Source organism: Phocoena phocoena, chromosome 5 (assembly GCF_963924675.1).
Source record: "Phocoena phocoena chromosome 5, mPhoPho1.1, whole genome shotgun sequence".
Taxonomy (NCBI): Eukaryota; Metazoa; Chordata; class Mammalia; order Artiodactyla; family Phocoenidae; genus Phocoena; species Phocoena phocoena.
In genome coordinates, this window is record NC_089223.1 from 30,104,207 (window position 1) to 30,118,459 (window position 14,253).

The window sequence follows — 14,253 nt, forward strand, 5'->3', positions numbered from 1 at the left end:
GGGAGGGACGGAGACGCAAAAGGGAGGAGATATGGGAACATATGTATATGTATAAATAATTTACTTTGTTATAAAGCAGAAACTAACACACCATTGTAAAGCAATTATACTCCAATAAAGATGTAAAAAAACAAAAAAGTAGCTGTAGGGGGCTAAATGCTATTCTAACTGATCTCTCCCCCTCAATTTGACATTTACCCCCTGTGCAACAATATCAATTTCTTAAAAGCTACTAATATGTTTGGGGAGGGAAACAGTTTCAAATATCAAAGAGTATTTAAGCTTACCCATTGTCCTTTATCTCCTTGAAGTTTACTGAAGAACAGCTTTAGTTCTCGAACTGTCAAATTGTAGCTAGCCAGCACTCCCAACATGTCAACTAAAAGATCTGGAAACAAAGAAAGCAAAAAATAAAATAATAAAGCTACTTATATTTCTTGAAAGATTAAAATATATGGTGCTTACTTAACAGTTTGGACACTGAAGTTCCAGATACATGTTAGATACTCAATATTTATTTTAATAAATATTATTAAATAAGAAAAATAGAGTACTTAAGAATCAAACTTCATTTCTTCACAACCACTGTATTATGGAAAGTCATACCTGCTATCATACTGTCAACTTTTTCAATTTTCCCAAGCACTTTCTCAACAAGGCCTACTTCAGTGCAGACCTGAAGATTTCGTATGCTTTTCTTCAGAATGGCTGTAAACATGCTCCAGACTTCTGCTTGGCAAGTAACATCACATTTCTCTAATAGGTCCACCATGCAGATGATACTCTCACCTTCTTGAATAATGAAATTCATTTCTAAATCAAATTGCCCTCCTACCAACTTCCAGGGGCAGAGGGAAGGAGGGGGAAAAAAAAGAAAACATTAAAAGCATTAGTACTTCTTCAATATAACTAGAGTACACTCCTAAGCTTTAGGTTCACAGTAACTATCCATATACATTCTTCTCTTCCCTGGTAGTCTAGTGATTAGGATTCAGTGCTCCCATACACATTCTTCTCTACCCCCTACAACAATAAAACGATCTTTAATACAGACACACACACACACACACACACACACACAGAGCTCTAAAAAAATAAAGCTTCTAAAGAAATCTTCAAGTTAAGATAGCACAAAGTCAAGTGAGACTTAGAATATAAAAATGGAAGTATTTTCAACAAATGGAGGATGTTTAGGTAAATCACTACCACTGCCTTGATACTAATAAAGATCTAACTTAGCTCTATAATTGCTTCTAATTCAGTGGTTCATTTATGAATTAGGTAATCTGTGAGCTACTCACAGCAACCTAAATGTCCTTTGCTACTTATACATGTATGAGCTCACAGCAAAAATGAAAAGCTGAAAGAGGCTTAGAGTGGACACAAAACATGTAACTTTACTTGTCAAATTCTTGGTTTATTACACCTATCCACTTTGATCCCCCCTGTCAATAATCAGGATAACTCAAACTTAGTCACACACTCAAAGTCAGTAATCAAGAAAATTTATTTTCATTGATATATATTGCTATCACAAAATCCACCCAGAGAAAGCTGTACTGACCTATTTCTACCCTGCCATCTCACCAATAGCATCCTCACAGAGGGAAAATTTTTAATTTTAACAAACCCCAATTGTTTAAAGCAATTAAAATACTTTTAGAATTACCTTTGCAGGCCTATCTTTTTTAACTAGAGTTTTTTAAAGATCTCTGTCAGAACAGTTACATACATGATTCACCTACACTCCTGTCCTTCTGAATACACCTTCATTTTTCATTATGCTTTCCTAAACCTAAAAGGTAGGCAAGAATTAGGAGAAAGTGAATTGTACAAAACAAAATCCAACAGCTCATAAAAGAATAGGGACTACCTTGGTGACGCCGCAGTTAGGACTCCGTGCTCCCAATGCAGGGGACCCAGGTTCGATCCCTGGTCAGGGAACTAGATCCTACATGCATGCTGCAACTAAGAGTTCACATGCCACAACTAAGGAGGCCACCTGCCACAACTAAGGAGCCCATCTGCCACAAGTAAGGAGCCAGCAAGCCGCAACTAAGGAGCCCATGAGCCGCAACTAAGGGGCCTGCCAGCCGCAACTAAAGGAGCCCATGAGCCGTAACTAAGGAGCCCATCTCCCACAACTAAGACCAGGCACAACCAAATAAATTTTTTTTAAAAAAAGAATAATAGACATGACCACGTAGAGTTTACTTCAAAAAAGCAAAGATGGTACAGAACTAGGAAATCAATTAAAACTCTTTGCAGCCAGGGACTGATATGCGTCCCAGGTTCTGTCAAAGATACACACTGGCATGAGAAAGAAAAAATGGAAAAATGAAAAACAGGAGGCAGTATCTGCATGCAGGGAGATAAGAATTCCTAGCAAGCACAGTCATAAAGGCTTTTGGGATTTCTAGGAAAGCTCTGGCAGAGATTTTAGTGTACAATTCTTTGCATAATCAGTAACATGCAGCATAAGGTGATGACAGATGGGTTTCTGCTAAAAGAGTCCCTTGGTGTGATTGGGCCAATTCTCCTAGCTACATGGTCCTGGCTATGAAGTATACATGCTTGGTTCCCTAAGTGCTCCCCAAAATTCTGTAAGCTACATAAGAAGTGTAATAGAGATATTTTTTTTGATTATTTGTGACTATTTTTTGCTTGTTTTGTCTTTAACTTTTTATTCTGAAATAATTCAGACATTCAAAAACTGCAAAATAGGGCTTCCCTGGTGGCTCAGTGGTTGAGAGCCCACCTGCCGATGCAGGGGACACGGGTTCGTGCCCCGGTCCGGGAAGATCCCACACGCCGCAGAGCGGCTAGGCCCATGAGCCATGGCCGCTGAGCCTGCGCGTCCGGAGCCTGTGCTCCACAACGGGAGAGGCCACAACAGTGAGAGGCCCGCGTACCCGGAAAAAAAAAAAAAATTGCAAAATATACAGTTCCTGTATACCCTTTAACCAGCTTCCCCTAATGTGAATATATTACATCATCATAATACAGTCATTAAAACCAGGTACAATACTACAGATCTTACTCAAATAGACACTTGTCACACTAATGTCCTTTTTCTGATCAAGGATCAGCATCCCCTTAGTCTTCTCCAAACCGACACAGTGGCACAGGCATTCTTTGACATTCATGAATTTGACACTTTTTAAGTGTATTTGCCAGTTATTTTATAGACTGTCTTCCAATCTGAACATTTCTTCATGTTTAAATTCAGGCTATGCATTTTTGGTAAAAATACCCCAGAAGTGATGTGTGTCCTTCTCGGTGTATCATTTTGGATGGTACCTGAAGTCAGTATGTCTCGCTATTGGTGAGGTTAGCTTTGATCACCTGCTTAAGGAAGTGTCTGTCAAATTATTTCCATTTTAAAGTTACTATCTTTCATTTTTAAATTATTAAGCATTCTTGTAAAGAATACTTTGAGACTATACAAATATCTTGTTTCTCATCGTACTTTTTAGCGTCCATCGATGGATCTTACCTGCAACTGTAAATACTGTGGCATAGCTAAATGGTGGTTTTATATTTCCATCAAACTTTCTACATTTATTAATTTCAAAAGACTTTCTTTAATAATAAAATACACCCAAAAAAGCCAGCATTATGTCCACATAGGAAAATTGGAATGATTCTCATGAAAGTCAGAAATAAGACTAGGATGCACTATCATTACTATCATTTGATATTATTCTGGGGATACAGAAGTCACATTTGGTCAAAAGGCAGCAACATGTATAGATATCAGAACAGAGGATTTAAATTCCAATTATTTTCAGATGATATGATATATATCTGAAAAATTGAAAAATTACTATAAATGACAAAATTATTTGGTAATGAAACTACTGACTACAGTTAACAATATGAATCAAGCTCAAAAGAATTATGCTAAATAGAAGCAAGCACAAATGACGACCTTAACAACTAGCAATTTATTCCACAGATATATTTACATACAAGAACTTCATTTTAGCATTTTAATAGAAAATAGAAGAAACAATACCTCCCCCAAAAAAACACATTATAAAGTAAAGTTGTGTTTAACCATATAATGGAATATGATGCAGCCACTGAAAAATGAGGGAGCTCCATTTGACAGAAAAAGATCTCTAAAATACATTGTTTAGTTGAGAAAACTGAAGTGGAAAAAAGCATGATAGTGGGCTACAATTTGAGTGTAAAACATATACATACAGACATATGCCTAAGAACAATACACAAGAAACTAAATAGTGATTGCCTCTGAAGAGGTAACTGAGCATCTGGGGAACAAGGGCCAGGGCAGAGTTTGTAGTATACATACACTTTTGGACATCCTCCACACAGATCTGAATAGGTCAAAAACCTAGTTGCAGGACTTCCCTGGTGGCACAGTGGTTAAGAATCCGCCTGCCAATGCAGGGAACACGGGTTCAAGCCCTGGTCCAGGAAGATCCTACATACCGCGGAGCAACTAAGCCCGTGCACCACAACTACTGAGCCTGCACTCTAGAGCCCGTGTGCCACAACTACTGAGCCCGTGTGCTGCAGCTACTGAAGCCCGCGCGCCTAGAGCCTGTGCCCCGCAACAAGAGAAGCCACCTCATTGAGAAGCCCGCACACTGCAACAAAGAGTAGCCCCCGCTCACCACAACTAGAGAAAGCCGGTGCGCAGCAACAAAGACCCAATGCAGCCATAAATAAGTAAATAAATAAATAAATTTATTATTTAAAAAAAACCTAGTTGCAACTAACTTAAGTTACCTTACCTTCCCCTTAATACTACTTACATCAATCTTTCATTTTGATCTGTGTTTATTACCATCAGTAACCACCCTTCCAAGAAGCTGTAGAATTAATTTTTGAAAGTAATTTCCAAAAAACCTCCAAATATTTCACCAGATTTTAAATTGAGTTTATACTGTGAGAGCAGTATCCAGACAGGTGTTTCAAATATTTCTCCATTGCTTTAAATATTATAAAATATGCCTTTCAAGGAGAAAATTGAGGACAGAAATTGGTACATACAAATATGTGGCATATTTGATATACTATATATATGCATATCTATTATACCTAAAAATCATGCACAGGGTCTACAGTATGTCACATTAACCCTTTCTAATAGTTATTTGAAACTGATCAACCTTCAAAACACAAATTTGTTTCCAATGACAGGGATCATGATCCAAGCCTAGGCACTGGCTAGTTATTATGTGAGCTGCAGTAATGGCTGTGCACTACAAAATGTAATCTTCCCAAATGTCACAGTAAATTATGAATATCTGAGCAGCCTAATGCACTTTACTAGCCATGAAATGTGAAAATGTAATCTTATTACCTTTTTTATGGTTGTATTTTTTTGAATAATGTAGCCTGGAAACTGATGTATAGTCTTTTTCTGCATTTTAGCATGATTTGGTCTCCTTTGCTATACAGAACGTTTTTCAAAACTCTCCCTTTCAACATATTTTAGTCTTGGTCTGAACCTCATAAACAATTTATATACCCACCTTCAGGGTGGCATAACATGCTTTCTATAGGTTATAGTTTAAATGTACAAGATTATAGAAATTTTAAAGTGTATTATTGAAAGAATCTAAATAAACCTTCACAAGTTTTGTATTAGGAGTTTAATTGGGCACAAAGATTATTTTCTTCACAATGGTTACATTAATTAAAGGCTTTAAGCTGAAATTAGTCATTAAACCTAAGTCACTTGTATTTTCAAAAAACCAAGAAAAAAATATAGACCAAAAATAATTATTTTCTCTTCAAAAGATTTATAAAACTGGAAAGACTATCATACGTAGAAAATTCTAATACTTCAAAGTAAAGCTATGTTTTCCCTGGAAACTTGCTAGATTTTTCCTCAAAGATGTAGTAGGAGTACAGTATAGCAGAAACTGGACAGAGGACAATTGCAGCTTATGCCCCTAACTAGATATTTCCTATATTTTGTCTAAGCCATCCAGTTTTTGGTACTGTGCTACAGCAGCCGTAGCAAACTGATACACCTCTGTATTCCCTAGGGTTCATTTTTGATGTTGCCTACTAAATATCCCAGTAAGGGTTCATATAACTCTTTAAAAAGCCAGACCATGACCTAGAAACTGTGTTCAGCTTACCTCCTCCCAGCACTTTCATTTAATAGAGACAGCACTTCACCTTCCTTTCAGAAATAGTTCGGTAATTTGTTCTCAGTTTTTCAAAAATAAAATATACATTGTTGAGGGACTTCCCTGGCAGTCCAGTGGTTAAGACTCTGCATTTCCACTGCAGGGGCACAGGTTCGATCCCCTGGTTGGACAACTGACAACTGGCATCCCATGTGCCACATGGTGCAGCCAAAAAAAAAAAAAAAAAATCTGAGAACTAAAAGAGCTAAGCAAAGTCCCAGAAGGCAAGAGAGAGAGGCAATATGAAAGAGAGGTTGAGAGACATAGAAGATAATACGAGAAGGACAAACATCTGTTTAATAGAAAGGTCCAAAAGTAAAGGAAGGAAAGATGGTACATTCATCTATAATAACTGAGCCCTTTCTAATAGTCATCAATACTGTGAATCCTCCGAATCTGAACACAAAAAGCCCCAATTCTTAGGCAAGATTTAACACTACAGATACTACACTAATATAATCAGACTTATTTTGGTAATGTCAGGTCTACTTTCAGATCAGAAATTTCCTGGATAGTAATATTTCTCTCTGATGGAATTTTAATTTATGTAAGTAAAGACAGCAAGGTGTTTCTCTCACTGCTATAGATATAAGTAGAAATAATTATGAACTAGATGCAATACATGTAAGAAAAGGCAATAAGTTCATTATGCATTACAGTAATTATGACCCTTAGTAAAATGACATATCCCATCCAAAGAATTTCACATAAATATAAGAGTCTAAAATAGATCCTAATTTTTAGGTACTGGCAATCAAATCTGCTATTTTAGGATCCAATATGAATTATAAAATACTTTCAACAGTAAGGGTTGGATTAAACAAATTTTCTTTTTAGCACTTCACTCTGATTCTCCCTTGTCCCTTCTAAAACTATGATTTTTAAAAACTATATCCAAGTCCTAGGAATTACAGAATATTTAGTCTAATACAAGAAATTTCTCATTTCAGAAAATTAGGTTAAATTTGCTATTCTCTACAATTGGCTTCTCACTTTCCTGTATCGTTTGAAGAACCATATCTTAACATTTTCTTAAGACCTATCTCTTCTGAGACCCATTCTGACCTTTCCAGCTTACAATAAACCTGGATGACCCATATTATATTACCAATATTCAAATGTTTCTGACTATAACAATTTCATATGATTTAACCTAATATTTCAATCGTATCATACATTATTTTTTCATATCACAAATTTTAATCACCTTTTTTAAAGATTTTTTTGATGTGGACCATTTTTAAGGTCTTTACTGAATTTGTTACAATGTTGCTTGTTTTTTATGTTTTAGTTTTTTGGCCATGTGGGATCTTAGCTCCCGGACGAGGGATCGAACCTGCACCCCCTGCACTGGATGAAGTCTTAACCACTGGACCACCAGGGAAGTCCCCCACTTCTTCTTCAATTATTTCCCATAAATCTTTTCCACTCAAAGAGTATAAATGATGATCCCAGAAAATAGGAACCATTTCAAAAAATACTTTTTATCCTTTTTAATCTTAGCACTATGTTTGACATGTAATGGATCCTTAGTATATATACCATTAGGTTTAAATATTGTTTATTATTTTCATAATTTAAAAATTAAAGAAACAAATTTGAGTTCTTACTACATCCCAGTGCAATAAGCAAGAAACCTGAAGTCCTACTTCTAGTATCTTAATCTCTCTCCAAAAGATAAAGTAGGCACTAAAGTTTCAACAATAAAATAATGATGTATTAAGATCCCTGAAAAAGCTCAACCCATTTCATGAAAGCATCTGTCCACATAAAGATCTGTACATGACTGTTTACAGCAGTTTTATTCATAATCACCAAAAACTGGAAACAATTCAGATGTCCATCAACTAGTAAATGGATAAACACATTGTGGTACAACCATACAACAGAATACTAATCAGCAAGAATAAGGAACAAATTAGCAATACCATTAACAATATGAATCAATCTCAAAAACATAATACTAAGTCAAAGAAGCTAGACATAAAAGCTGCATATTGTATCATTCCATTTATACGATGCTCTGGAAAAGAAAAAAGTATAGGGAAAGAAGTTAGATCAGTGGTTGCCAGGGGCTGAGGAAGGAGGGACAGAATTAACGACAGAAAAACATGAAGGGACTTTTCTGGGATGATAAAATTTTCAATACCTTGATTACGGTACTGGATACCCAAGCAAATCCATGTGTCAAACTTCATAAAACCGTACATCTAAAAAGAGTGAATTTTACTGTGTGTCTTAGTAAACTATCGTTTAAAATAAATCTAAAAAAACAAGCTCAAGTCATTTATATCAAAGATAAGAGAAAAGTAAAATCCACTGACTAGAGGCAACAATGTAGAATTCAGATGGAGAAGACACGGAATACAAGGAAATTAGAAGAGGTGAACAGAAATTTTTAATCCTTAGCATTCTGTAATGTATACTACAATCACAAATACCCCAGGAAGAGTAAAAAGAATAGAATTATACCATAATCTCACAGTGAGACTGGTCTGGGCTTGGAGGCCTTACACTAATATATTAACAAAGATTATCAAGATTTTCTACAATCATAAAATTCCAAATATGCAAATTAAGAGAATTAACGTAAACTCCATAAGGAACAATTATAACTTCCTGTCAGCCATTTAAAATTACTCCCTTTGAGTTTTTTGTCCTCCTTCTTCCACTGACTGTCTTTCAGGTCTTTCACTAATTTGTTAGAATGCCCAAAAGCATCAGTAGTTTCAGTAATATTATCAACACACTTATACTGATATAAAATTTCCATTTCTACTATTGTAACTAATCCTTACAAGAACGAGGTAAGTCATAGATATCAATTATTTCACAGCTATTTATACAGGAACAGAAAGACTGCATTAATTCACAGCCAAAACTTCTAATCAGACTATTTAACTCCTAGCCTTATGCTTTCCTTACATCTTCATTAATAATCCAACATTTAAGTTGGGTTTTCTAAAGTTTCTTTATATAGTGAGCTACAGTAAGTATTTGAAAAATTTGTGAACTTCACTATCTACAGGAAATTAGGCAAAATGCATGTCTGATAATAAATTATCATCTTTATAGTTTTTTAAATCCCCAAATGTACCAGAAAGTAGCAAATAACCTCTCCTCTCTCACTGTTCATTGTACCTTTCATAAGAATTAGAAATTTTCACTGCACTATGGCATGTATACAAAACCAGTATTAAGCAAAAAGTTTCTATGATTAAATAAGCCTGAGAAACACTGGATTAAACAAGGCGAGACATGTTTACACGATGAAATTCTCAGAGCTTTAATATGCCACTGTGCATTATAAATGTCAAAAGATGTATAACCAATGTATGGACTTCCCACAACTTATTTGACAATGAAACAAATCTCTTTTTTCTTTTAACTTTTTTTTTTTTTTGACAAGAGCTTTTCACAGTAATAGCATTCTTCAAAAGCTTTTCTGAGAAACACAGGATAATGTATTGTGTTCTTGAAGTTTATTGCTATGAATAATATGACAGAATTAACTATGTTTACACAAACATTTAGAAGGCCTTTCACATTTTTAGGTAAATGTTTTAAACAACCTACTTATTTTTCATAGGTTTCTTTTTACGATTTATAGAACTTAATAATTAGGCAAAGAAAGAGACATCTTAAATTAAGATTCCTTCAAGGGAAAAGAAAATATGAGCAATCAAAATCCATCAAAACGAACCCCTATCGAGACTTCCCTGGTGGTCCGGTGGTTAGGAATCCACCTTCCAATGCTGGGGACATGGGTTTGATCCCTGGTTGGGGAACTAAGATCCCATATGCCATGGGGCAACTAAATCTGTGTGCCACAACTGCTGACCCCATGCACCACAACTAGAGAGCCCTCATGCCACAACTAGAGAACCTGTGCACTCTGGATCCCACACACCACAACTAGAGAGCCCGTGTGCCACAACTACTGACCCCACATGCTCTGGAGCCTGTGCACCACAACTAGAGAGAAGCCCGTGCGCCACAACTAGAGAAGACTGTGCACCACACGAAGCACCCACACACCACAACAAAAGATCCCGCATGCTGCAACGAAGACCCAATGCAGCCAAATAAATAAATAAATATATATATATATTTTTTTTATTTTGTAATGAACCCCTATCCCTTCATGAACAATTCAGTCTAAAAGCCAAGCAAGACAGACATCTCCCACATTAAATTAGAGCTGCTCAGTGTGCCAACAGAGTTCAGCAGAAGTAACGTGTGATTTCCAAGGCTAGGTAATTGAGGACTTTATGAATTCCCTTGTATCACTCATTCTGAGGAAAATCAGCCACCATGTCATGAGGATACTCAAGCAGCTCTGTGACAGACCCTCTTGGAGAGGAACAGAGGCCTCCCACCAATATTCAGCACCAACTTGCCAGTCACATAAGAAGCCTTGGAAGCAGGTCCTCCAGCCTCAGTTAAGCCTTCAGATGACTGTAACCCCAGCTAACACATCTTAAACGCAACCTCCTAAGAGACCCTGACCTAGAACTATCCAGTCAGTCTGCCCCTAAATTCCTGACCCACAGAAACTGTGAGCTGATAAATGTTTATTACTGGGCTTCCCTGGTGGTGCCGTGGTTAAGAATCTGCCTGCCAATGCAGAGGACATGGGTTCGAGCCCTGGTCTGGAAAGATCCCACATGCCACGGAGCAACTAAGCCCATGCGCCATAACTACTGAGCCTATGCTCTAGAGCTCATGTGCCACAACTACTGAAGCCCGGGCACCTAGAGCTTGTGCTCTGCAACAAAAGAAGCCACTGCAATAAGAAGCCTGTGCACCACAACGAAGAGTAGCCCCCACTTGCCGCAACTAGAGAAAGCCTATGAACAGCAACGAAGACCCAACACAGCCAAAAATAAATAAATAAAATAAAATAAATTTTTTAAAAAAATGTTTATTACTGTTTTAAGTTGCAAGGTTTGGGGATAATTTGTTACACAGCAATAAATAATATAATTGCAAGTCAAACAGTTAATAGCAGTTGGAGAAAACTTTTTTACCCTATATATTTCTGTGCTTTTTTTTTGAATCCTAATACAAAATAAAATAAATAATAATTATTAAAAATACAAAACAATAATAGCATACATGTATTGAGTGACTACTGTGAGCTAATATAAAAATACAAGTAATAAAAATACAAACTATTACTAATAACATAATATAAAACAATAATAACATACATGGAGTGATTACTGTGAGCTATGCACTGTGCCAAGCACTTTACATGAATTATCATTTTTAATTACACACACAAAAAAACCAATACCACCACTACAGTATCTCCACTTAATAGATGAGGAACTAAAACATAAGTAACACACAAACTCACAAGGTGGATGAACCAGGGTTTCACTTGATAAAAATAAAATAAGTATAGCTGGAGTAGCTTTTTGCCCTCTACCTTCTTCCCTCCCTAGAACACAGACATGATTCCCAGAGGTACAGGAGCCATCTTGCTATCATGCAGCTTACAAGCATAAGGACAGACAAAACGCCAATACATTAAGAATAGTAAAAGGGGGACTTCCCTTCACAGTGGTTAAGAATCCACCTGCCAATGCAGGGGACAGGGGTTTGAGTCCTGGTCCGGGAAGATCCCATATGCCACGTTGCAACTAAGCCCGTGCGCCACAACTACTGAGCCTGCACTCTAGAGCCCGCGAGCCACAACTACTGAGCCCGCGTGCCACAACTACTGAAGCCTGCATGCCCTAGAGACTGCGTGCCAAACTACTGATCCCACATGCTGCAACTACTGAGGCCCGCACACCTAGAGCCCATGCTCTGCAACAAGAAAACCACCACAATGAAAAGCCTGCACACTGCAATGAAGAGTAGCCCCTGCTTGCCGCAACTAGAGAAAGCCCACATGCAGCAACGAAGACCCAATGCAGTTAAAAAAAAAAAAAAAAAAAAAATGGTAAAAGGAAAGGCATAAAGTATGTAGCTCTTGAAGCATTATTAAGTAGAACCACTAGTGCCAGCAACTGCCTGCTTCCAAACTCCTTGTTATGTGAGAAAAATAAAACCTATATTTCATGAAATTGCTATTAGATGTGTATTCTGCTACTTTCAGCAGAACACAAACCTAACTAATATAAAGAGGTTCAACAAATGGTGCATAAATGAATGAGTGGGTTTTCAGAAAAAGCTATCTTGTTTAGCAACACAACAAAAACTGTTTTTAATATGATTCAAAAGCGTGTGTTTTAATTTAAGCGACTACGATTCATTTTGTACCTTAGAAAAATTCTTTCTATCACAGTGATAACCAAACACAATTAAACTGAATACACACAACAGAAGTAAAAACGATGAACAGCAATTCCTGTTTTATGAAATATAATATCTCTGGATAAACAACAGTAGCTATTTTATTGCATTTGTCTAAATAATAAAATATTCCAAGAAGGTTAACTTTAATCAGATAAATGATACAATAATACCAAGTTTCCACATACAAAGGTATCAATGGATATTCTAGAATCAAAAGGTAAAGACTTCGGGTATTAAATTTATTCAAACAGAACAATGCAAACTCTGATAAGTAAGAGGGTATGGGGGGAGAGTTATTATGGGATTATATAAAATCATGTGTGAGAAACCTTTGAAAATTGTAAAGCACTAATCTTTCACTGAATTAAAATAAAATTCTAGTAGTACATATTTTATAAGCAAAAGAATATTCAGCACAATACACCAAATCTCTGTAGTACTAAATTTCACTGTTATTTTACTTTCGTGCTTTTTAAGACAACATAGACTAAAAAATACTACATTTAACTAATCTTAAAATAGTCCAATCCCCAAATTTTACACAAGTGAAATTTTTAGACTCCACATGTTTTACTGTGGTAGAATCTCACTGTATATAAGTAATAAATATTAAAATAAAGAATAGTAAACGATTAGATTCCATTATAATTTAATTAGTGTATAAGCCTTTGGTTTAAGATCATTCTTAACACTGAACAAAATGTAATAAAACTTTATCTTAAGACAGTTACTAGCGGAGAGAAAGAAAGTTCAACACATAGGTGGGAACATAACCATCAGCTTTTACTTTTCATCAACGCTTTACTGAGAGAGTTAGCCAAAATAGTATCTTATTCCCCAATCAACATCTGCTGTAAAAAGAGGCTATTTAGGCTTACAAATGTGTTATTCAGTGACCACAAGAGCAATGTACTAATTCATGGCGCCAAGAAAGTATTCTCTGAATTAGGATATGAAAGGTACAAAACTTTACTAAAATGTTTAATAATAAATTTTCAATAAAATTTTTAATAAAATTTTACAAGTACTCTCATACCTCAAAAGCACCTTCTAAGATGGTGATATTTGGTTTCAGTCTCATGTGCATTTTCTTATTCAGTCAAAAGTCTATTTTGTACATCTCTAACATACACATATCGTATTTATGCGTGTATGACAGTATTTTTATAGAAAAAGCCTGAGGAATATGCACCAGGCTGTTCGTGATAGTTTGGAGAATGGGATTATAAAAGGATTTCACTTTCAAAATCCTACATTCATGACACATTTCAATTTTTCAAAATACGTATATATTTTCTTTGAACCCAAAGGGAAAAAAATAGCATCCTAATCTTCTCAAAATGCACTGAACATTTATGTGTAAAACTAGACAGGAAAAATTATGCTTCTTAGTTTGTACACTGTCTGTAACAAATCAAACTGTATGCATTTCCATCAAAATTGAGGGAAAGAGAGCTCCTGGCAACAATGATGTGAAATGAAAATCAGGAGTACAGTCTCAATTATTACCAATGAAAGATGAGTAAAATATCATTATTTACCTTTTAGTGTGATGTCTTAATTTTAATGTTAGTAAAGTGCCTTAATGGGACACTCCCAAACTATATTTTCCCAAGATCCTTAACCATAAACAATTACACATTGAGAGTTTTCAGAAATACAGTTCCTCTAACGAGAAACAGTAGTTAAGAGCATCAGCTCTGGAGCCAGACTATCTGGACTTGACTTCTGGGTCTACCAGATACCAAAGGCATGGGCATGGGCAGGACAG

The 14,253-nt window shown here is 36.0% G+C and overlaps 1 protein-coding gene across 4 annotated transcripts in view; it reads right to left on the reverse strand.

Annotated features, from left to right (window-relative positions):
• The window catches only part of LRBA (LPS responsive beige-like anchor protein), a 748,187-nt gene that overhangs the window by 670,520 nt on the left and 63,414 nt on the right, over positions 1 to 14,253 (reverse strand). For all 4 annotated transcript variants that reach the window (XM_065877627.1, XM_065877625.1, XM_065877628.1 and 1 more), the window contains exons 2-3: positions 607 to 838; positions 288 to 388 (exon numbers count right to left, since the gene is read on the reverse strand). In XM_065877627.1, the coding sequence (XP_065733699.1) occupies positions 288 to 388; positions 607 to 838 (333 nt within the window). The remainder of the gene's footprint in view (positions 1 to 287; positions 389 to 606; positions 839 to 14,253) is intronic.